General features: G+C 36.8%; 1 protein-coding gene across 2 annotated transcripts in view; it reads right to left on the reverse strand.

The window, feature by feature from the left end:
• Mdga2 (MAM domain containing glycosylphosphatidylinositol anchor 2) overlaps positions 1-25,893 on the reverse strand; it is a 749,855-nt gene that overhangs the window by 232,851 nt on the left and 491,111 nt on the right. For both annotated transcript variants that reach the window (XM_021179085.2, XM_021179084.2), the window contains exons 4-5: positions 15,076-15,272; positions 4,925-5,057 (exon numbers count right to left, since the gene is read on the reverse strand). In XM_021179085.2, coding sequence (XP_021034744.1) covers positions 4,925-4,955 — 31 coding nt within the window. In that variant the 5' untranslated portion in view covers positions 4,956-5,057; positions 15,076-15,272. The remainder of the gene's footprint in view (positions 1-4,924; positions 5,058-15,075; positions 15,273-25,893) is intronic.

A 25,893-nucleotide genomic window follows, 5' to 3' on the forward strand; every position in this document is an offset into this window, starting at 1 on the left:
AAAGAAAATAAGAAATAAATAACCTTGGCTAAGGAAAGTGGCTAAGGTTAGTGTTTATGTACAAGAACAAAATTCCCAATACTTCTTTCTCTTGAACTTAAATTGGCACCTCTGATAATGTGGATGTTATAAAAAGAAGTGTGCTTATATATTTTATTTCATAACTTTGGCTATAAAATTGCACCAACTAAAATAATATTTTATTTCTTATAAAACATAGGCTTCATACCTCTAAACATAGGAGACCACCATGGAAAGAGCAGAGCATACAATGTTTTATATTCCATTTCACAGCTGATTGTGAGAGAGCTCTGAGTTACATTACGTAAAAGAATGGCAGATCCCAAGCACAAGAGATGTTTTTCTTAAAACGTTTGCTTCTGGGACAATTGATGGACAGATTGAAGGATGAGAGAGAGAGAGAGAGAGAGAGAGAGAGAGAGAGAGTGAGAGAGAGAGAGAGACAGAGACAGAGAGAGAGACAGAGAGACAGAGAGATAGAGACAGAGACAGGTATGGAAAGTGGTGAGTAAGGAAGTGCAAGGAAGGAGCTGAAGGAGGAGGAGTAGGAGGAAGGAGAAACAGATGAGGAAGAGATAGAGGAGGTGTTCGAGTTTTGTTCCTGTTGACACAGTACCACGTTTGTAATGCATTACTCTCTGGATGTAATCCTCACCTAAGGAAGGCATCTTAATTAGGGAATTTTTATAAATGTGAAGGCTGTGTAGACTAAATCAAGGGATCTATATAATTAAGTAAATTAGCCCCACCTGCCTTGTTTCTTTATAGCCTTCATCATCACCCTTCAAAACATGTTTTTCATCCTAATATAGGTAGCAACTTAATTCTTATTTGCCATTGAAATCATGAGGCATCAACATATAAGTGCTTGAAATACATTAAAATAAATGAAAAATTTATCATAATTTCTATGTACCCTTAGGTTGTAGATACATATTTTAAATAATTTGTACTTTGCTCCCATAATTATGATCATTTCAAATATACACATATTTATTGAGATTATAAATTTACAAATCTAAGTGGACTTATTTTAATCAGCTGTGATAAATAAAACTACATCAGTAGTTCAACAGAAAAGGACTAATGTAATTTTTCTTCAAGAGGAGACAATAACCATCAAGGTCTGGAATAGATCACAAGTCTCTTGGTCATTGTGAGTGACAGGAAATAAATAAATATGTTGCTATATCATTTTTTATATAAAATGTTAAGAACAGATATAATAGGGTTAACACAATCTGGCTAATTTAATGTAGTGCAATGTGATGTAATATACACTGATACTAATGTGACAGGACACATTTTAATAGTGTCCTCATTAAGGATCCAAAATTTTGAACACTTTCCTTAGCTTGATATAGAATTGAACTGCAATGCTAATTCATCCTAGGAAAACCAAGACAACACACTGTTTCTTAATCTGTAGATGACTCTGCCATTCCAGAGGATTCATAGATGCTGCAGCAGCAACTCCATGTCTTTAACCAAAGCTCATATATCAGAATGGAGTGAGTTCATTAAAACATTCTAAATTCAAAGACATGATCTTGTTATCCAAAGAAATCATTTAAACTTTTTCCAGTGTCTGTATTCCTAGGTCTCATATCAGAATACTGCTTCAGTAGGTATAAACCAGACCCAGCAATATAGTCAAAGGGAAATGGCTTTGTTTTAAGAACTTTGAAGAACTGTTACCATTGATGGTATTTCTATGTTAGCTTGCTGTGGGTCTTGGGCATTTTGTAAACAGGTCTTCAGATTGATGCTACTTAATAACTTTAAATAACTACAGAGCTTTCAATTGCAAGTTTATTCAAAGTAAATTATACTTATCTATTTTTGTCCACTACCAGAGTTATAAATTCCAAAATTCAATTTTTACAGACATATTTGTTACAAAGAACATTAACCAAACTTATTGTAACATTCACAATATAATTTTTATCTTTCTATAGTGTACAACACAGTGTAAGACACAGGATTAATATTTTGTGTGTGCCACAACAATCTCTAGCAGAATGACTGATAACACATTGGTCATGTCCCTAAGACTGCACTTCTCTTTCATGTCAGAAGAACAATAAACTTGGCTTAGAGACCACTATTGATTTATATCTCTGCTTGCATAAAGATGGTAGCCACTGAATTTGCTCCTGATGCACTTTGGGAGCTACTATGCCTTCATCTATGTGAAATGCACAAACCCTTCCAACCCTGAGCAAAAACCACACAGGAAAGGCACCAGAGCACACCTGGTTTGACTGCATCAAAGCTTAGGCAAATGAGGTATCTGACTGAAGTTGTTGGAAGACTGAAACAAGGACCATAATCTCAATTGTCTTCCACAGTTTCAATACTAATTTTTAAAATAAATATCAATAAAAGATTCTTTACCAATGCATGATTTATAAAGAAGGCAAACATTTGTTTTCTGTATAATCATTTACATTAATGTGGGGACCAATAGAATAGAAGACAATGTTGAAATTTTCAACAGAACGTTTGTGAGAATGCACAACTCTGCCCTCTGTAAAAATAGTAGCTATGACTCCTCTCATTAAAAGTCATCTTAGCAACAAAAGGAGCCAGCTTCTTTAATAGGCTTTAGGAAATCTGCCAGTTTTTATTCTAATATTGCTAATGAAATAAGATGCCTTTATTTATATCTAATAAAACACTCTGCTTTTGGCTAGAATTTCCTTTCATTAGCTCCAACACAAAACTAAAGTGCTGGAAACTTGTCAGTTTAAAATAACTCTTCAGGTTTGACAGTCTTTCCCAACACATGCAATATGCAACTGTAAAAACTATAGATCCCCACAATATAAAATGCTAAGTTTTTTTTTTTAAGTTTGGTTTTTAAATGGTTTTTGTTTTCATTGATTTGCTTCAGTCTCAGATTAAGCTAAAGGAATATATTTTAATCTATATGAGCCGATATACTACATGTCAAGCCATATAAAAAGACACGATAAAGCCCAAAACATAGAAATGAAGCCACAATTGGCTTCTGCCATTATAGTTATAGAGATAAAATAGCAGAGAACAGCTTAAGAATTTTAAAGGCCGGGCAGTCGTGGCAGGTGACTTTAATCCCAGCACATGGGAGGCAGAGGCAGGTGGATTTCTGAGTTCAAGGCTAGCCTGGTCTACAGAGTTAGTTCCAGGACAGCCAGAACTACACAGAGAAACCCTGTCTGGAAAAACAAAAAACCAAACCAAACCAAAACTAAAAACCAAACAACAACAACAAATTAATAAAGAACTGTTCAAATGTAAGAAATGTAAGGCCAATTGTAAGTGGTATACTTAGTACCTGGTTCTTTTTCACTCAACTGTACTATCTTTACCCATCTACTAGGAAGTAGTTCCATTTTATTTTGTTTTGTTTTTTTTTTCCTTCATGGATGATCTGATTTCTCTAACACAAACACACAGACACACACACATACACACACTCACACACACTCACTATACATTATTGATGGAGGATATGGTTTATCCTCACTTACCACCCATGCCACCAGCACTACTATGATGAGACAGAATACAGATACAGAGAATTGGCCAGAAAGCAATATTTGTAGTGCAACAGCCAAAATAAGAGACTCTGTCCTAAAACAAGGCAGAAGAAGAGAAAAGACCCTAGCAAAGCAAAGCTGTCCTCTGGTGTTTATATGTGTAATGCACACATGCACTCACAGTCACACAATCTCTCGCCTACACAGACATGAATAAATAAATACCCTTTAAAAATATAGAAACTCGATTAAGGAGAAGGAGAATCACTAAAATTTACATTGTTCAAAATACCATAATAATAGCAATCCCTTGTATGCTACTTTTAGAAATTAAAAATTAAATTTAAGTAAAATATACACAAAGTTAGAATAATTTACAGTATATTTCATGACAGGAGCAATATGTTACAGTTAGTAATATATTATATTCTTTTATAACAGGCTGTTGAATATCTTTTGCTATTTATTTGCTCATTTATTCATTCATTTATTCTGCAATAATTTCTTGAGCTCCTACTTGAGTCAGAATGTATATGTGTAGGTATATAGGCCAATGGCCTTACAGTAGAAAGTACTGCATTAAGCACCTGGTGAAAGTCTATAGAAGCCAATAAAAAATAACGTGTAAGGAAAAAGACAGCTTTATTAATGAGGATGTAAAACACTTCATGGAATATATGCTTCAGGAAAGAGAGAAATATTAAATACTAATGGTCGTAAAACATATAAGTTAATGACTTCATTTAAAGTTTTAGCAACTTATTGGAAAAATACAAAAGTAGAAATGTTCTTTGGAAAATATTTTTATAAAATCTTAACTTTAATATTTTTACTAAATACTCTGGTTGGAATTTGCTGAGTTGTTCTTTCCTAGGGAAGAAATAATGTATGTTCTAAACGTTTTAGACATATCAACACATTAATTCTTTCTTGTACAAAAGTACCATCTTGGTAAAAACTATTTGAATTTACCCATTATAATTTTTATTTGAAAAATAGCACTGTAAAGGAGTCTTACTTTGCTTTGCAACCATAAGGCATTTTCAGCAAATTAGATGATAAATTTCTATATAAAGAATCCAATAGTCCTCCGAATCTCTTTAAATGATATATAGGGTAATTTGTGAAAATTTATGACTACAGTATTTTTAAGACACTAGAATTCTCTAAATTTCACACATAATAACATACAGTCTCTTTCAGTTATTTTTCCCCGTATTGCTTTGTAACAAGCTTTAGAAATACGCCAAACATTTCTTGGATAAAAGATGACTTCCTTCTGTATCTATAGCTATCAACTGGCCTATAAGAAGGCTAAAAAGTTTTCTATAAACTAGTTGTGGAAAACATACATAGAAAATATAGTGATAGATACATACCGGTTTTATTGGAAAGTCTAAAAGACACCATCTTGTCTGGAATATTACACACGTTCCTTACTGAAGCAATGCAGCTGTAGTTAGCATAATCTTGAGGGCGAAGATTCTTTAGCTTTAAGATCTTCGTTTCCCCCTGAAATTGGAGAATAGGTCACTAGTGCAGGTCACTGCTAACCAGAAGGAATGAACTGACATACACCATTATAATGCATTAAATCATATTATTATTAGAAGATTGTGTCCTAAATGTGAAAAAGCAACACTGTACTTACGTGTAATACTGGAATATGCTTAGAGGTAAAAACTAACAGACAACAATGAAAATTCATAATGTTTTCTTTGCAAACTTGCTTCCTAGGGGAGGAAAGCCTACTTCTAGCAGTAGTTATGCAAATTATTATGCAAAGCTCTGAAGAGTACACTTAATAATAGAGGTTATGTAAAACCAGACTTCTGAAGACGACCCAACACATGAAACACTGGTTTTACAGCAAATTAGAGACGATCTAATGATAGACCATTATAGTGATATACATAAATATTTGGTATGGTGGAACAATGGCTGATAGCAGACTGAACACTGACTGGGGGAAGTTTCGAGATGTTTCTTGATTGTTATTGCCCTTGTTGGTTTAACACAAAAGCTCAGAGTTAGCTCTTCCATGTAAATGTGGAGCAATGCAGACTCTTCTAATTCAGAAGTGGTCGTTATTCCCTATACATTCCTGCTGAGCAGGACTGACTGCAAACGCATTGGATGAAGCTGCTGCAAGTGTGAAGACAACCAACAACCAACATCCAGAGTGAAAAAGATCCTCCTGCTCAAGCCAGGCTAGAATCCTTGGAAGGAATTCCTTCGACTCTTGCAAAACCTTCCCTGACCCTCCTCAAAATAGTTCCTTTGTTAAGGAATGTATTTTTCATGACGAAATAGCTCCCATTGGTGACCTATCTGAGAGAACTTCTACAATATTATTTTCCTTTCTTTCTTTTTTTTTTTTTTTCAGAGCTGATGACCGAACCCAGGGCCTTGTGCTTGCTAGGCAAGTGCTCTACCACGGAGCTAAATCCCCAACCCCCAATATTATTTTCCTATTTCATATATTAAGTTGAGAAGGTCAATGCATTTCCTTTTCCCTTTTCTTTGCTTAAATAACATCGTTTAATTCCTTTTTAAAATTTTTCTATTTGTTATTTTGTTTATTTACATTTCAAATGTTATCCCCTTCCATGTGTCCCATCCCACCTCCTCCCCCTGACTCCACGAGGGTGCTCCCCCCCACATGCCCACTCCCACCCCACTGCCCTAGTATTCCCCTACACTGGGGCATCAAGCCTTCACAGGACCAAGGGGTTACCCTCCTTTTGATGCCAGACAAGGCCATCCTCTGCTACATATGTGGCTGGAGTCATGGTCCCTCCATGTGTACTCTTTGGTTGGAGGTTTAGTTCCTGGGAGCTCTGGCAGGGTCTGATTGGTCTTAAAAATCACCATACACCAAGTATGAACTGATGTGCTGTGTGGCTTAACACAGAAAGCAAAGCAAGGCTCTTATCCAGACACCTCTGTATCCGGATGACATGGAAATTCACAATAGTAACTGTGGCATCATGCTAATAATCCTTCCATTCATGACAAACTTCATTTTTTTTTTGTTTGTTTGTTTGAGACAGGGTTTCTCTGTATAACCCTGGCTGTCCTGGAACTCACTTTGTAGACCAGGCTGGCCTCGAACTCAGAAATCCACCTGCCTCCCAAGTGCTGGGATTAATGGCGTGCACCACCACCGACAAACTTCAATTTTAAACCATTAACATATGTGACATTTTCCTCAGCTACATAAGTAAAATTCTATTTTATGATTGATATTGTGAAATAATCACTGCATTTAAATTAAAGAAGACTCCAACCACCTCACATAAATGCCACATTTCACTTTTCTAAAAATGTGAAACCTGTTCAGTCTCCCTGCTAAGTCATGTGAATTTTTCTTTTCCCTGTTTTAGGAAAAACTTTGCATTGCCTTTTTAAAGAACAAAGATCCTGTGCAAACATAGAGGGAAATCAATATTGTTTTATAATGTAGCTGACCATGTTCTCTTGTGACAGAGCTATCATGCATCAAACATAAAATGTCTTGAAAACTGTGTTTCGCTATCCAGAAAAAAAAAAAAAAAAAACTTTGACACTTGAATTAGTTAATCAAATTTAAAAAAATATATTTATTTCTCGTATGTGTGTATTGCATGTACACAGGTGCTTGTGTGTGTGCGTGTGTACATTTATGGACAGTTACATATGTGGCTGTGTGTGTATATGCAGGCCATAGAAGAACTTGCAGGAACCTGGTTCCCTCTTTCAACCATGTGAGGCCTGGAATTCAAATTAAGATGACGAGGTTTGGCAGCAAATGCCTTTACCTGCTCAGCTACCTCACCATCCCTTAGCTCCCTTCCTTCAGACGTTTACTGCTTATGTGTTTACTTTTTCAGTCCTGGAAACAGGTGTCAGCTGGGCCTCTAGTCCCACTTGGACGCCTCACTTTATCCAGGTTCCAGAGTACTGCTTCTAAGTTTCTACTGAAAGCTCTGTTTTTCTCCCAGTCTCACTATTTCAGAGACCCCCTCAGCTCTGGGTAGATACCTGTCTCCTACTGTCCAAAATTTTCTTTCAACGTGTGCTTTGGATACTTCCCTCACATGGAAACTTAACATATCTGCAGATGAACTTGACATGTATTCCTCTAAAGCAGCAGTTCTCTACCTGTGGGTTGTAACCCCCTAAAGACCACTGGAACATGCAGGTATTTACATCAAGATTCATAAAAGTAGCAAATTTACAGTTATGAACTAGCAATAAAGACAATTTTATGGTTGGGGTCACTACAACATAAGTAACTGTAATAAATGCTCTCAGCATTAAGGTTGAGAACCCCTGCAAATATGCATCTTATATACAGAATCTCCTTTAACTAGCTCTTTCATTGGCACTTATCATGTTCCACCCAAATTATATGTCTTTGTTTATTTTTTTTAAATTAGGTATTTTCTTCATTTACATTTCCAATGCTACCACATAAGTCCCCCAAACCCTCCCCCACCACTCCCCTCTCCCCCCACTCCCACTTCTTGGCCCTGGCGTTCCCCTGTACTGAGGCATATAAAGTTTGCAAGACCAATGGGCCTCTTTTTCCACTGATGGCAGACTAGGTCATCTAGTACATACATATGCATCTTCTGATACATATGCAGCTAGAGACACAAGCTCCGGGGGGTACTGGTTAGTTCATATTGTTGTTCCACCTATAGGATTGCAGATCCCTTTAGCTCCTTTGAGTACTTTCTCTAGCTCCTCCATTGGGGGCCCTGTGATCCATCTGACTGTGAGCATCCACTTCTGTGTTTGCTAGGCCCCAGCATAGCCTTGCAAGAGATAGCTGTATCAGGGTCCTTTCAGCAAAATCTTGCTAGTGTGTGCAATGGTGTCAGCGTTTGGAAGCTGATTATGGGATGGATTCCCGGGTATGGAAGTCTCTAGATGGTCCATCTTTGTTTATTTTTAATTGTAATCCTGTAACCATACAATCAGTTGATAAACTCTTAAATGTATGTGGCAAATTTAGAGGATGTATGGAGGTTAAGTGAACAACATTTTAACCATTTTCTTTGAATTACTGTTGTATAATTGAGAAATAGCAATTATATGTATTTAAGGTATACAATGCTTTGTTTTCTTCGATCTTTATATCATGAGATAGGAATCCAACAAAGTTTACTGGTTGTCCATCATCTTACAAAGTTGTGCATTGTTTCAAATCTCAGATCTACCTGTTGCTGACTATACATACATACATACATACATACATACATACATACATATATACATACATCTGCCATCCATCTATGCATCTATCTATCTATCTATCTATCTATCTATCTATCTATCTATCTATCTATCTATCTATCTACCTATCTATCTACCTATCTATCATCTAGCCTATCTATCTACCTAGTCTACAAATGTATCAGGAGAGGAGAAAGAGTCTAGCTATATAGCTCAAGCTTGCCTGAAGCAGTCCTCATGATCAAAGCTTAACTAGTTATGTGCCATCATGTTTGTGGATTCCCTGCTTTTAAATATGAAATATATTGTTTTATCTCCATGCTAAATCATATGAATAATTTAAGGTAGCTTTAATAAGGAAACACATATTGACTCTTTCATCTCATTGTTTCATACCCTAAAAAACATCCACTGACCCCTCTCTGTGCCTTATACCTTCGAGTTATCAGGGGTAAGGCTTCTATGTGCTTGGTCTGTGAATCACTTGATCAGGTTTTTCCTTGTGCAACATTGCTTCATTGTCTCCCTACTGACACTGTCCCATGATGTGATGGCTTTTTGGTGACTTTACCCACCCACCTCCATTTTAAAACTATATCAGATGCTGTATTTCTTCATAAACTTGCTTGAACATGACTTCTTGACCCCCAAATTGTCTATCTTCCTTATCTTCGGATCAAGTGATTCTTCCTTTTGGGACCCTGTCATAGTAGCCCAAGCTAGTGTTAGGGTTGAAGTGCTAGTTTAAGACTTAGGAAATTCTTGCTACTCTGAAATAATTGTGACTCTATCATGAAGGATGGCCCAGTTATTACTATGGTGGGAAGATCTATATCTCAGTTTTATAAGAACATAGGAGCACAATGGGCACATTACAAATCTGAGAAGTATTTCCTTATTTGATTTCTCTGTTTAACTGCCCAGTGATTGGCAGGTTGATCTAGAATAGCTTAGAAGGTGATTACTTTCTATAGCTGCAAATCAAGATCCCAAAGAGAGTAAAACTAGAGTCCACAGAAAAATAATTCCTTAAGGTAATATGCAAGGATAACCTCTACACTTGTGAAGAGTAGAGGTGCTGGTAAACCATGTTATTTTGTTGGATGAAAAAAGTAATTACAGGCTGAACTCTGAAATCTTTGTACCTCATGCATTTAATTCACTGCATTCATTAAGGGATTAAAAACTATTTTATGGTTTATAAAGTAAATGTATTTGCAGATGCTGGCGAGGATGTGGAGAAAGAGGAACACTCCTTCATTGTTGGTGGGATTGCAAGCTGGTACAACCACTCTGGAAATCAGTTTGGCGGTTCCTCAGAAAATTGGACATAATACTACCAGAGGATCCAGCAATACCTCTCCTGGGCATATATCCAGAAGATGTTCCAACCGGTAAGAAGGACACATGCTCCTGCTTGTGGACGTTGTACATCGTGGTGCGCACTAGGCTCCGCACCACGATGTACAACGTCCACAAGCAGGTTTGGAGCTGTGAAGAAAGGATGGACCATCTAAAGACTGCCATATCCAGGGATCCATCCCATAATCAGCTTCCAAACGCTGACACCATTGCATATACTAGCAAGATTTTGCTGAAAGGACCCAGATATAGCTGTCTCTTGTGAGACAATGCCGGGGCCTAGCAAACACAGAAGTGGATGCTCACAGTCAGCTATTGGATGGATTACAGGGCCCCCAATAGAGGAGCTAGAGAAAGTACCCAAGGAGCTAAAGGGAACTGCAACCCCATGGGTGGATCATTATTATGAACTAACCAGTACCCCAGAGCTCTTGTCTCTAGCTGCATTTGTATCAAAAGATGGCCTAGTAGGCCATCACTGGAAAGAGAGGCCCATTNGACTTGCCAACTTTATATGCCCCAGTACAGGGGAATGCCAGGGCCAAGGGGTGGGGGTGGGTGGGTGGGGGACTGTGGGGGGGGGAGTGTATTGGGGACTTTTTGGATAGCATTGGAAATGTAATTGAGGAAATTACCTAATAAAAAAAATAAAAAAATAAAATACAATTTTATATCATCAAAAAAAAAAAAGAATTTTGATTTGACTATCACTAATTACATACTTTGTTTAGCAAGCTTTATAGTAACTAATTACATAATTGATGTAAATATGTTCAGTTTGAAAATTAGTATATATAATTAAAATACACAAGATGATGTCATGAACAATTTTTCAAACACTATAGAAAATTGCAATTAAATAAATATGCAACTTTTAAAAGTTAAATTCACATTTTTTGGCAATCACACAGGAATTTTATAATTTAGCTTTAAAAGTATCTTGTAATTGTCCATAAATACAATCCATTTGAAACTTTTATGAAATAGAAGATAAGATTATTATATATTAGCCTGTGACTTTTCCAATATTGACATTTTCTAATGAAAATATCTATAACTGTCAATGGTATATTCAGGTTTTTTTCATAATAGACTAGACCTTTAAAATATTTATTTCCAATATATTTTATTATCCTGAGCTACTGGGAAAAGCATACAGTCTCCAATTTATATTAACTCATGCCCTAATTTACTATAAGTATGTAGCATGCATGCCTTTCCCTTTCAGCATTAAGTGAATAAAGATGTGAAAGGAAAATTATTCCTCTTAAACTTATTATGTAGCTGAAGTTTCATTTCAGCCTCAAAAACACATGCCAATTTCATTATGGATATAAGTGCAAGAAACTATAAATAATATTTTGTTGCTCATGACGATTGTGAAATAAATATTTAGTTCAAAGTGATGTTGTTATTAGCCTGTGTGCACAGGCACAAAAGATAAAGCCTTCTCATCATTTCTGAAATTATTTTTTATTAAAAATAAGATCATTTAATAGCATTAGTAGAGAAAATCTAATATTTTCCCAGGACTTTAATTTCCTAACGTGAAAAGCGTAAGAGATCTATGACTTTTCTTCTGAATCCATATCCAGCATTGTCCCAGTCTGCCCAGCCATTTCCACAGGGAATCTTCCCCACATCCTCAAATCAACCTAGTGGATCTCAGGCATGGAAAATCATGGGGAATCACTCTGCTAGATTATTAATTTTGATGCCACTGTTTGTCTTCTGCATGTTTCCATAACATTTTGTTAGCTTTTATTTTAACTTTTATTTTCACTCCAAAATCCTCTTTCCATTAACCACTTCCTTACATCAATAATGTTAGGAAGACTGGAGCCTTGCAGCAATCTTTACATTTTTTTTTGGCAAAGCTTTTTCCATAGCCTGTACATGGCAGATCAAAGTTACCTTTTTGAAGTTTAAACCACAGGAATCCTAAACTATAGAACTAAAGAACACCACAGTGGTTTGTCTGCATGCTTCACCATAGATGTTCGTTGGGTTTAATAGTCACTGTTACAGTACTAGAAAATGGGACCTTCATAGAACTTTACCACAATGTCTTTGTCCTCATAAATAAGTCAATCCCTTTATTTTGGGAGTAGGTATATCAATTATAGGATTGACCTTGTTTTAAAAGTGTGCTTTCTTTGTGTTTTTTCACTATGTTAAAATGGACCTAGAATGAACTTTCTAATATCGAGGATTGAAAGTATTTTTAAAATAAAGTACTCAGATGGTCATTACAGTAGCAGAGCACAGATTAAGACACGTTCTAATATAAGCATTGTCAATATTGACAGATTGCTATTCATAAAGTATTCTTGGCACACAATGGAAACTGTGTGAAGAAACTAATGCAAGATATACATATATATGCATACATATACACATATATATCTTGATTTTATATATATATATATAAAATATATATATATTATATATATATAATATATATATAATGATCACTAAAAGAGCAATAGAATATGAAAGAACAAAGTCATCACACAAAGGAAATATGGCCTTACATGATATTTTAAGATTATAACATAATTAATTTTAAGTCTAATGCAACATTTATAGGTGAAAGAATAATTGGTGTTCTTAGCTTCATCACAAAGACCTGTATAATTAGTTTAGAGTATGTGATATTTTTAACCTTACAGTGCAGAGAAAAAAAGTCGATCAATTTGTGAATTACAATGTGACAAAAGTTCTCATATTCAAATAAACAAGCTTAATCAATTCCGTTGCTTTCTATTGCACGATGACTGCAAAATCACAATACTTTCAACCACTCTTGGCAATTATCAGCTAGAAATGAGGCCATTGGTGGCTATTAAGTAGACTTGTAGGTAAAAATGTTCTTCTTATCACTTTTTTCTGTATTATTAACATGTACTTGAAAGTTAGAATTAGACTCAAGTGTCTCAATCTATTGTAATTTTCATCAGTTAGCACAATTTTGAAGAAACAGAATAGTCTGAAACTCTTCATTTGTAAAATTATATAAAACATTATGGGCTACAGGATCAATCCTACATAAGCTCTAGATTCAAGCAGAGTTTCAAAATCATTGCCCACAGTGCAAATAGAGACACAGGGTAGGTATGCACATTCCATCTCTGCAGGACTTATTAATTCTTAATTCATTCTCCAAGTTAAAATCACATATTCTTTTTGCCCCATTATTTCAGCAGCCATTTACATTTGAGATGCCTGTGATAAAGCAGAATAAGTGTGATCCAGTCAATAAAGAAACCATGGGTTCCCATTAGAATACATGACTTCAGTTCAACTCATGATATACCATTTCTTTATAGGAAAGTTTTTTTAGAACATATAATGACCAAATTTTATGTACATACATGTATATGTGTACACATACGTATATAATCCAAATGTAGTTGTGATACTTAGAAGTGATATTATTCTCCCTCTCTAAGAACTATAGACTAACAAAAATCTCAGCACTAAACAAAAGAAACCTCTTATGTAGCTTTTGTTTAGAGGATACCAAGAGATACCCCAAACAATGTAGATATTTCTGTTGTCCATGCTATCCTCCCAGAAATTCAATGTAAGCCCCTACTAATAATGACACAATGTAGTTTGGACACAGGGCTACAAGGAATCCAGCTGGATCTAATAGTAAAGGTTCCACCTTCAGGACTGGCTTTCATAGTATATGAAAATGCTACACAATCTGCCAAGGGAGAAAGGCAACCTCTACTCCTATACAGTTTTGATGCTTATAAACCAGAACAATGACCAGCACAGCAAGATATACACAAAGGTATGATAGTGGCATTCATAACTTAGAGGTTAACAACAGCTCTCTAATTAGACTTTAGGATTCTTGCCAGTAGGAATCCCATGCCTGGTACCTGAATCATAGCCAACTACTGTGAGATCATTGATCTTACAGAACTTACAAATGTCACTTAATTAAACATTATAATTACTAACTTCATATATATATATATATATATATATATATATATATATATATATATATAAAGTGTACTTCAAAGGAGATTAACTTCGCAACAGATAGAAATCATCATAGAAATCAACAAGTCAAAATGCATTGAACATGGATCTCCAGGCCCAGTTGGTACATCTATAACTTAATCCTTACAGCTAAGGCTCAGGGTACATTATGGAAGAGGGATGGGGAGAGCCATTAAATAAAGAAGTCAGCTATGAAATGTGTCTTCCAGAAATAAAAGGGAAACCACTCCCAGCATTCAACAACATGGGTGGCTAAACAAAAACCAAAGACAACAGCAACAGACATGCTAATGTAGAAGTAGAAAACTCTCAATGGCTCTAACCTTAGACCAGATCTATTTCTGACTACTGGGATAGGGGGAATTAAAATTCCACAGTGGTGAAGTCCCTAACTAGTGATCCAATATCAAGTGGTCAACCCTAAAAATATAAGTGTACAAGCAAAACTAAATGGACATATCAGATTACATTTATGGATACATATTTTTGTCTATCTATCTATCTATCTATCTATCTATCTATCTATCTATCTATCTAATTATTGTGATTATAAGAAAAAGCATAATAAATAAATATGACATTGCAAGTTGGAATATTACAATTATTTTTAAAATGTTTTCAATCAAATTTGTCATTGAAGTGTGAAGTCATGCTATTTAAAGGAGGGTAAATGTATAGATAAAAAAATATGTCAGGGTACATTGACGTTAATATTATTTCAGGAATCAGTATTTCAAATTTATCACATATAAACAAGTTGTCCTTTATATCTAAGTGTGCTGGCTTTTCAATCAAACATATATTGTTTTATAAAAGAGTACATTTGGAGAAAATGTCTTTTCAAATGGCTATAGTATTGAATGTTGCCAGAGTCAAGAAATTATCACAATCCGCTGGGGTAGGAATACCGTTCACAATCTCTTACCTGGGTAAAAAAAGGCTCATAAATCTCCACTCCCTTGTCAGATCCTTGTAGCAACACCTCCTGACCACGTCTCCAGCTATAGCGCACAGGGGGGTTGGAATTGGCCACACATCGGAGAAACACTGTTCTCTCATAGTAAAATTGTTCTTTAGCTTCACCTATACTTTGATGAACAGTTACTACTGGATCATCCAAGTCTAGAAGAAATAAGAAACAGGCAAGTGAAAACATTACAATATGTACAACTTCTAAAGTGTGGCACACCTATGTAACACCTGGTTAATGACCCATGCTTCTAATGATAGTACCTGTCTGAAAGTAGCTAAGTAACCTTACTAAACTCACTAACAAAAAATTTCCAACTTATAAAAATCAATAGTTTTGTCTTTAGATTTGTTGAGACAGTACAGAAGTTCTAACATTTTTCAACCTCCTTGTCAGCCAATAATAAAAGACTCATGAAAGTGAACAAAATCCAAATGGTCAGCCCTGACAACACACATACAACTAACATTTTATGTACTCAGTAGGTTATTTTTAGGAACATACACATACACACGCACACACACACATGTGTGTATATATGTATGTAAACATGCATACGTTCAAGCAATTGATAAGAAAGGAAGTTATGAATATGAAGGAGAGTAGGTAAGTTATATGGGAAAGTTTGAAGGGAAGAAATAACAGGGAGAAATGCAATTAAATTACAATCTCAATTTTTAAAAAAGTTAAAAATAAATTCAAAGCAATAAAACTAAAGTCAACTACAGAATTCAGTATCACAAAGCCCAAATGACTCTTTTCATTTAGTGATATCTGATAACAAATTTATATAAAAGAAGTATTTCTAAATTATAATAATCTGCATAGTAACAAATTATGACATTGAATTGTGTGAAAATTTCTCTTTATCTTAGATTTTATATCATAGTATATTTGCAAATTTGAAATGTACTAACAGAAGGCATCATTGAAAGTCATTAAGATCTCTTCTGATGACTATTGGCTTATGTGTAGCATTATAAATATATATTCAAAGGGACAGGCTTCAGAGAAAGGCCAAGTCATTTAGAGCTTGGAGTTTTCATTTCTTTGTCTACTCAGAAGCCAAGGCACCAGGTAAATGAAGATGGATGGAGTCACTAAGTTGCAGAAACACTATAACAAACATAGCTACTCCTATCAGATTTGGCTGAGGGATCATAGTTTGCTCACACTTCATGTAGTATAGCCTTGTAGATTTTTCTTACAAAAAGAAAAAAAAATACATAACAAACCCACCTGCCTTTTAGCATGACAAGCTGGAAGCCCCATCCTCAAACATAAACTGAACATAAAGTCTCAGGAATGATGTAAACCCTTGCTGTTAATTACTATCAAATCCCACTAAATGTTCTTTCAGCTACATAACTCACAAAAAAAATTATTTAATTTTAATGATCTTCCTTATCAGTAAAATGGTTCTGTATTATCCAGGTTGTTGTTAGACTAATTAATGAGATAGCTTATAAAGCAACGGGTACAGAGTAAATAGTAAACACAGTTTAGCCTTTAGTATTAATACATAATTGTCACTATTAGGATCTCTTCATAATAAATCCCACTGAGTCCATGATTTTTCTTGTCTTTATCATATGACCCTATATGCACTCAGCTCTCATTATAAGTGCGCGCCAATGGGGCACTTGGCCATTTGTTCAGGCTATCAAAGCCTCCAGATGACAAGTGATTTTTAAATCAAAGACTGGAGAAAAGCTACAGTGTGCACATATACATAACAAAGAAGAATGTGAGCATAAGGCAGCGGAACACATCATGTTTAAAAAGTCACAGTTCCAGCAGGGGGAGTAGGCAAGGGGTTGAGGATTTTCAGAGGGAAAACCAGGAAAGGGGATAACATTTGAAATGTAAATAAAGAAAATATCTAAGAAAAAAAAAGAAAAAAAATCAAGCTAAAAAAAAAGTCACAGTTCCTGAGAAATGATTCTTTTGATGTATAAAATAATAAAAAACCAACACAACTAGTGAAGTTATTGCTAGTGATAGACACACACACACACACACACACACACACACACAAAGGAGAAAATTCCTCCATTCTCTTGACAGTTCTTCAAAAATGTGAATTACACGACAACAGTCCTATTTTGATTTCTTGTTTTGCAACATTATAAGATTTTTTTTTTAAATTTCTTCCAACATTAGCATCTTTTCGCAGCTATCTCACAGGCCTCTAATTTTAGTAGTGCAAATTTACAGAACAACTGCTGCTTTCTGCTACATATTAAGGACTGTCAGTTCAAATTCACTCTACTGGCCGTGTAGAGACATGTGCTGTCTGATCTTAATAAGCTGGGATATTTGGGGATTTTCAAGCCTATAAAATATTCACATAATGATTAGCTCTTCACATAAACCTAATCCAACATCAGACTCATGAAGTGAATTCAGTTCAGTCACTTGAATTAGGAACTAACTGTATTGTGATTGTGAAAATTTTATTTTCTTTCTTGTTAGAATTTCCATCACTATTCGCCAGTCACAAGTAGTTGGTGACATAACAGCGGTGGATCCTTAGTCTCTGAATAGTTAATAGCTATATTATCTTCTTTTTTATTGTTGTCATGAAATACACTGATAAAAGAAAAAAAACATAAGAATGAGGATTTATATGATCTTAAATAGGATACTGTCCATCACAGCAACAGGAAGGTACGACCATCCTGGCAGGCAGAAGGCAAATAGATGTCATTACATCCTCTCATAGTAAGCAGAGAGAGACTAGGAAGGCAGATGAATCCTGAATAAGATTCATATAAGCATAGCAAATATTATAGGTAGATTATAAATAACCATGCATACGAGTACATATATATATATATGTGTGTGTGTATATATATATATATACACACATTCTAAATATATTTTTTGTGTACATATGGTTTAAGTAATTCCCATTTATCCCTTAAATATCTCTTAATATATACTGTATATTCATATACTCCTAATTTTATATTTTACATATCCCTAAATACTGAATAAAAGTATTTTACACAGGTGAAATATATGGATAAGAAATGAAGAAATGTTCTGATAGAGCAAGTATACGGGGTAAGACCTTCTAACCCAACATTATGGTTTAATTAATTCTGTTTCCCACCAGTATGCAGGACCTTTGGAAGTACAAGCACTGTTTGGACTGCAATGATTTCTAGAGAGGGAATTGCTGTTGGTCACCAGCTGCAATCCTCTCAGCAGTATGAGGAATGTAGACTGTGGTCCTATGTGGGGTATCTGGCTTTCAACTAGAATAATTACTGATATCCACTTATAACATGTGATGCTTCTAGCTGAGAAAGGTTGAGCCAGAAATCTGAGTAGTCTTCTTTTCTGGAAGAAATGTCTGCAAGAATATGTAGTGGGCTCACATCCATGTTCTCCTTGTACTCCTCCTATTGCTTGAGAAGCTCCACACCATGGCCTTAGTGTATCACGTGGCATGGGCAGTTCTCCTGGTGTGGCCACGATAACTTTTTTGCAGAGAAAGTCGAGATCTAGGTCACTATACCTTTCATGGTTGATGTCTGACTTATTTACCACGAAATGTGAAAAAGAAAATACAAATAAACAAACATATGTCCCCTCACTGGGGTAAGTGGGCATGCAGTACACTCTGCTGTCTTGCTACATTTCGTTTTTGTGGGATGTATATGCTGTGAGTTCTTTTCAGGGTCGTGCCTCTTCTATGTGATGTTTCTTGACACAGGATACTAGAGTAACTAATGGCCATGGCTTAGAGATTAAAGGGGATCTTCTTGGGTAATTTAATAAAAGTTTGTCCTCTTCTTGGAACTGAGCCCTCGAAAATGGCAAATAGAAAAGAAAAGCATTGATTTCAGTAGCTGAGTGGACATGACGGTAGTAAATGAGGTCACTCATTGTTTCTTGGACCCATGAATTCTTCTTAAAAAGTATACCATCATTTAAATCTGATCAGTGGTTTAGATTTTCACTGAACCTGGAAGAAGCACCTACTCCTCACTGGATGTTAGCTTTAAAGATTATAAAGATTATATAGACATTTCAAAGGGCCATTCTGTCATTCTACTAAGCTAGCATTTCTATGTGATATGGGAAATGCTGTGACAAGATAATACTATGACAACATGCCCACTGCAGAACCTGTGCATCAGAGTCAACACAGATCCTGCAAGTGATATCTCTAAAAGATATTTCAAGGATTTCCTTTCTCCAGAATATTGTTTTGCAAGTGAATGTATATATGTTCTTAGAAAGAATTTGTCGATTGAATCACCATAGAACATACTCAGAGTGATGCTACAAATTCCTTCAATTACCTACTTAGTCACTATAAACACATTCTGAAACTAGCCCAGAAACCACGTATTTTTTCTAATTGTCCATATTTACTCTTTTAATTATACACATTTTATTTATTTTAACTGCATATAACTTACATACTAGCTACTTATTTTTAGTGACTAGCTACTTGTTTTTCTCCCAGGTATAATATGACCTAAGGGTCTCTATATATTTTGGGAGCCTAGAGTGCTGGGTGCATCCAAATTATCTGATAATGCAGCTAAGAATACTAAGTCTGCATTTGAAAGTTAATCACTGTCATCTAATATCTATGACCTTGATAAATTGTCATGCCCACTCCTCATGCAAAGCTCCATTCTGTAAGGGCATCTCCTGTCCATCAACATTGTCTAGAAAGGGCAGTGAGATTCTCCATGAACTCTATGCTTTAGTTAGTAGTGTATTCGTAATATCTTAGTCAGTGCAGGCAGTTCAAAACATTCGTAAAGAGTAGGGTCAAGTGCTGTTATTTCTGGACTTTTTGTTTTATTCACCATAGCAAGCCTATAAATCCTTTTATAAAATATAAGTTTTAACAGTCTGTTCTCCAATGGTGGTAGTTACAACTCAGTGGGAACCCTGTCTTCCCTGCTGCCTCCAAAGGTGTTAAGGGCTTGTCATGTGAGAATGCTCATATGTCAATAAGCTTTTACTTTTCATCCTCACTTGGTTTCCTCTGTCCACACATTCATTCAGTTTCATTCTCCAACACATTTAATTCCATCGGCTTAGGCTCTTGCTCTGAACACACTGTGATAACCCCTGATGAGACATAGTAGTTTCAATGAAAAGTAATATTATTGTTTGTACTTTTGTTTCTTTTATTGTTTGAGACAGGTTTCTCCTATATTATATAGCCTCAGCTGATCTGCAACTTTCTACTTACACCAGACTGGCTTGTGATATTTAGAAATCCCTACCTTTGTTTCTGAGTATAGGATCACAGGTGTTCTTTTACATATATGGAGTGTAATATCATATCTAGAAGGTAATGGCAGAGAATGCTTACATGTAGTTATCTATTCCATGTGATTAAGAGATGAGGGAGAAGTACAGATGGCCAGGAATTTGAAAGTAGGTGTGTAGCAGTGGGGGAGAGGGAACTGAGGGTTGCCACTAGAAAGTTCCAGATGCCAGGGACCCAAGAGCTTTCCAAAACCCAACAGGAAGGACAATACCCAAATACCTAACAAAGGGGAGATAGAACCTGTAGAGACCATATTCAGTGGATAGTCAGGGCCCCCAGGTGAGAGATGGGGTCATACACCCACCTCAAAAATATTATCCCAGAATTCTTCCTGTCAAAGGAAATGCAGGGACAAAGAGTGAAGCAGAAACTGAAGGAAAGGCCATCCAGAGACTGCTCCACCTTAGGAATCCATTCCATGTGCTGACTCAAAACCCAGACATTATTGCTGATGCCAAGAAGTGCTTACTGACAGGAGCCCAGTATAGTTGCCCCTGGAGAGGCTTTGGCAGAGCTGGACCATTACAGATGTGGTACATAGCCAAAACACTATACTGAGCATGGGTACCCCAATGGGGAAGTTAGGGCAAAAACTGTAGGAGCTGAAGGTGTTTGCAACCTCATAGGAAGAACAGCACTGTCAACCAACCAGACCCCTCAAAGCTCCCAGGGACTAAAACCTCCAACCAAAACGTAAACAGGGGGTACCCAGGGCTCCAGCTGGATATGTATGGACTTATCTGTCATCACTGGGAGGGTAGCCCCTTGGTCCTGTGAAGGCTTAATGACACAAGGATAGGAAATGCCATGCCTCTGAGGCATGGAGTGGGTGGGTGGGTGGGGAGCACCCTCATAGAAGCGGAGGAAGGGGTAGGGGGTAGGGGGTTTGTAGAGGGTGAAAAATCAACTAAAATTAAAAAAGAAAAGAATATATTCCCTGTGTTAGTGACTATAATTTCCAGGAATTTGAGGTTTTTTATATAGCTTATAAAATTAAGATAAATATAAATATTATTAAAGAAAGTATACCTCCTTGTAGTGTTAGAAAGAACATAACTTAAATGACCTCTTACTGAGTTGTGTTCAGCAGAAAGATACACCTTTCCCAAGACCACACCTCTTCATCATTGAGCAACTAATCACTTACACTTCTCCTTGTAGAAAGTTGGTGCAAGAGCTTGGACAAGTCTTTAATTTAGGGCCTCCATCCTGATTATGTGGAGCCTCTGAAGTAATACAATTCAGTTAAATACTTTCCACTGCCTAATCCTTGCTTGAAAATCTTTTGTTTGCATTTGATCAACAGTTGACCCTTAGTGAACTTTGGCTTTTGTTTTGATTTGTTTGATTTAAGGATGGTTGTTTTTCACCAGTTCTTGAACCAAACCCAAGGCTTCTTCATGCTAGGCAATCAATCTCTCACATTAACTCCATGCAGGGCAAATTGTTTTCTATTTTGTCAGTACATGTTGTTATCAAAATATAAGATGTGCCAAGTACCCCTTCTATGTGCTCTAAAGAATTTACATTGGAGATGGCTTTTAATGAGACTTCACCCATCAGCCAACTATTCAGGTGCCTGACACCCAAGGGACATCTACTGACCTCAAGTGGAACAATGCTAATCCTTGAATGCTATGTAAAATCTTCATTTGTGGTGAGAAGGGGCATCAGTGGAAAGGAACAATTTCTGAGTGCAGTCTTTTCTTCTTTGTGAATTTCATACCTACAACATCTACTATATGTATAAACTGCTGAAGCAAAGAGTCTGCACCCGATGAGCCAAAACTATAGGGCCTCTGTGACGCAGAGCAAACACAAGATATCTGAGAGGATCTAGTGAGGATCCAGTATTGATATCCTCTAGGTTTTTGAGGAATTCGGGGTTGGGGGAGAAATAATTATAAGAATAATGGAATCAGTTTCTTCTGCATTCCATTCATACCTTGATCAATCATCAGTGAAAGGATGAATGTAATTAATCACTACTTGAGAGTGGGGAGAGTAGAGGATCTCTGCAACAAAATATGAAGATGTTTCTATTTGGAAATATAGCAGAGACTCAGGTGAGGGAAGAACTCAACTGTTTAAAGTAGAACATTGAGTTAGAGATTTATGAAGTTAAAACGACTTTGAAACTCTTGATTTCTCAAAACAGTCTAGGCCAGAGTAGCAGCTTGCTTCTTTCTGGGGCTACCATGTCCATCTTCTTTGAAGTGATAAGTGATACATAAACTTCTTGATTTGGGATCAATTCATACCCCTCAGAATAGATGGTCTCCTTTTTTTAAAAGTTATTTACATTTCAAATATTATCCTTCTTCTCAGTTTCCCCTCTACAAGCCCTCTATCCCCCTTCTTCCTCCCCCTGCCTCTATGAGGATGCTTCCCCACCCATCTACTTACTCCCTGCCTCAGAGGGAGAGCGTTCCCTATCCTTGTGTCATTAAGCCTTCAGAGGACCAAGGGGCTTCCCACCCAGAGATGCCAGATAAGTCCATACATATCCAGCTGGAGCCCTGGTTACCCCATGTTTACTTTTTGGTTGGAGGTTTTAGTCCCTGGGAGCTTTGAGGGGTCTGGTTGGTTGATAGTGTTGTTTTTCCTATGAAGTTGCAAACACCTTCAGCTCCTACAGCTTTTGCCCTAACTTCCCCATTGGGGTACCCGTGCTCAGTATGGTGTTTTGGCTGTGTACCACATCTGTATTGGTCCAGCTCTGCCAGAGCCTCTCCAGGGGCAGCTATACCGGGCTCCTGTCAGTAAGCACTTCTTGGCATCAACAATAGTGTCTGGGTTTGGAGTCAGCAGATGGAATGGATCCCTAGGTGGGGCAGTCTCTGGATGGCCTTTCCTTCAGTTTCTGCTTCACTCTTTATCCCTGCATTTTCTTTTGACAGGAGGAATTCTGGATTAATATTTTTGAGGTGGGTGGGTGGCCCCATCCCTCAACCATGGGCCGTGTCTAACCTCTGAATATGGTCTCTACAGGTATTCTTTTCTCTTTGTTGGGTATTTCATCTAATGTCATCCCCATTGGGTTATGGAAGTCTTTTGCTTTCCTGGCATCTGGAACTTTCTGGTAGCTACACCCAGGTCCCCATTCCCCACTTCTACATGCCTCTGTTCAATTTCCTTACCCTCTCTCTATAAACATCTCCCCTGTCACCTCTGACACCTGATCCTGACCTTTTTTTTCCCTCACCCTCATCTCTCCTTCCCAAGTCTCTCCTTCCCTCTACCTCCGTGATTATTTTGTTCCCCCCTTCTAAGAAGGACTGAAGCATCCAGACTTTGGTCTTCCTTCTTGTGCTTCATATGTTCTGTGAGTTTTACGGCGCTTTCTCAGAAAAATTGGACTTAGCATTACCAGACAAACCTAGCTACTGGGCATATACCCAAAAGATGCTCCAACATATAACAAGAAAATATGCTCCACTATGTTCATAGCAGCCTTATTTATAATAGCCAGAAGCTGGAAACAACCCAGATGTCCCTAAACATAGGAATGGATACAGAAAATGTGGTAGGTTTACATAATGGAGTACTACTCAGCTATTATTAACAATGACTTCATGAAATTCACAGGCAACTGGAAGGAAAATTATTTGAAGTAAATAGGATGTGTGACCCACCATTGCAAGGTATGGTCCAGGGCAGAAAACAGCCTGAAGCTATAGAGCTGACCTGCACTGGGACAGGCTACACAAAGATGAGAAAGTGTGTGGTTATTATTATGGGTAACCTTGCAGAAAACTGACACTGGTCATATCACTAAGAGATGTATCTTACTTAAAACTGATTTATTAGGTCATTATTAACTACTTATGTAGCTTATATTGGTTTGTGGAAATGGGAGGGAAAGAGAAGCTGACTGGTTTGTGCACTATGAAGGGAGGAAGATCTAGAGAATCAAAGGTGGTGATGAACAGCCTGATGTGGGTGGCTACACTGTCACCTGTGGCAGTGGTGAAATCTGGATCTGTGCTGATGTCTTGGGCAATGGCTGGATAGATGCCCTTTCTACAGTACATGTGTGTGTGTGTGTGTGTGTGTGTGTGTGTGTGTGTGTGTGTTGATGGCTGTGGCCCATGTTATCTCCTAAGGACATGTGAACCTCTGGTCAGGAATGCCATCTGAGCCGTTAATGTCTCAATACTGCTTTGAGCTGGGGCAACTCCTCACTGGCCACCACATGGCCCTGCCCCTCACTGGTTGAGGCACTCAACTGCTGGCCCTGCTCCTCACCTGGGCAGGGTGAAAGAGCTGGCCATAGTGGCATGGACATGGGACAGCTGGTGAGATGACCAACTCAGCTATGACCCAGGCCCAAATCCAGGGCTTTGAATTGTCCTAACAGAACTTCTACACCATCTATGCACTGATAAAGCAAAGGGGTTGGACCTGCTGAGTCAAAGCTGCAGGACCTATATGACCTAGAGAAAAAGCGGGATATCTGAGAGGAACCTCAGTGAGGATCCAGAATTGGTAGTGTAACAGAAGCCAGAGATCTCAAATCAGACCAATGCAAATTCTCTTTGCAACGAGAATTTCCACATAATGCTGTTTGGGCAAAAGAATATACTATACGATACACAATGATATACCACTGCTTTCCATGGAGAGAACTTTAACAAGGGTGTTGGGCAGATATGGAATGTAGGGGGATTGAGAAATGAATGGGATTATGATGCATTGTATGAAATTCACAAAGAATCAGTAAAAAAGAAAAATGAGAAAAAAATAAATGGCATGTGATTTTAAAAGAAGGAGGAGGAGAACCAGGCAGTTAAATATTTAACTGTGGGTATATTTTTTTTAATTTATAAAATGGTTTGAATCAACAAATGCTTTACTGGATATGCAAAAAATCATTTTAAATACGTCAAAATCTTATAAGATTTCATATCAAGTCTTTTAATATGTATATAGGACCCATATTTTAGTTAGATTTTTATTTCCACAAACCAATATAAGCTATATAAATAGTTAATAATGACCTAATAAATCAGTTTTAAGTAAGATAAATCTCTTAGTGATATGACCAGTGTCAGTTTTCTGCAAGGTTACCCATATATAACATAATAATTATCTAAGGGAATTTATTTTTACTCTTAACTTTGGCAGCTAGCCATTTATAACAGAAGTAATTTTCTTGAAACATTTTGCTTGATTAAAGATGTCAGACACTAGCAGATTAAAGTCATTCTAAGAAAAAACAAATCTGATGCCTGTTATATCCATTCACTTTAGGAACAAGTCCATCAGAAGGATTTACAGTACGACAACCCTTTAACCAGTTTTAGATAAAATGGGAAGAGAATGTTGGAAAACAGTATAAACTTCCCACACATTTCACTTTGTGGACTTGAAAGAATGAGCTTCTCGCCTTCTTCAATCTTTCATACATTTTCTGAGTTCCTATGACATGAGTCCTATGTGACATGCATATGTTCAAGACAGTA

The sequence above is a fragment of the Mus caroli genome, chromosome 12, assembly GCF_900094665.2.
Source record: "Mus caroli chromosome 12, CAROLI_EIJ_v1.1, whole genome shotgun sequence".
NCBI lineage: Eukaryota > Metazoa > Chordata > Mammalia > Rodentia > Muridae > Mus > Mus caroli.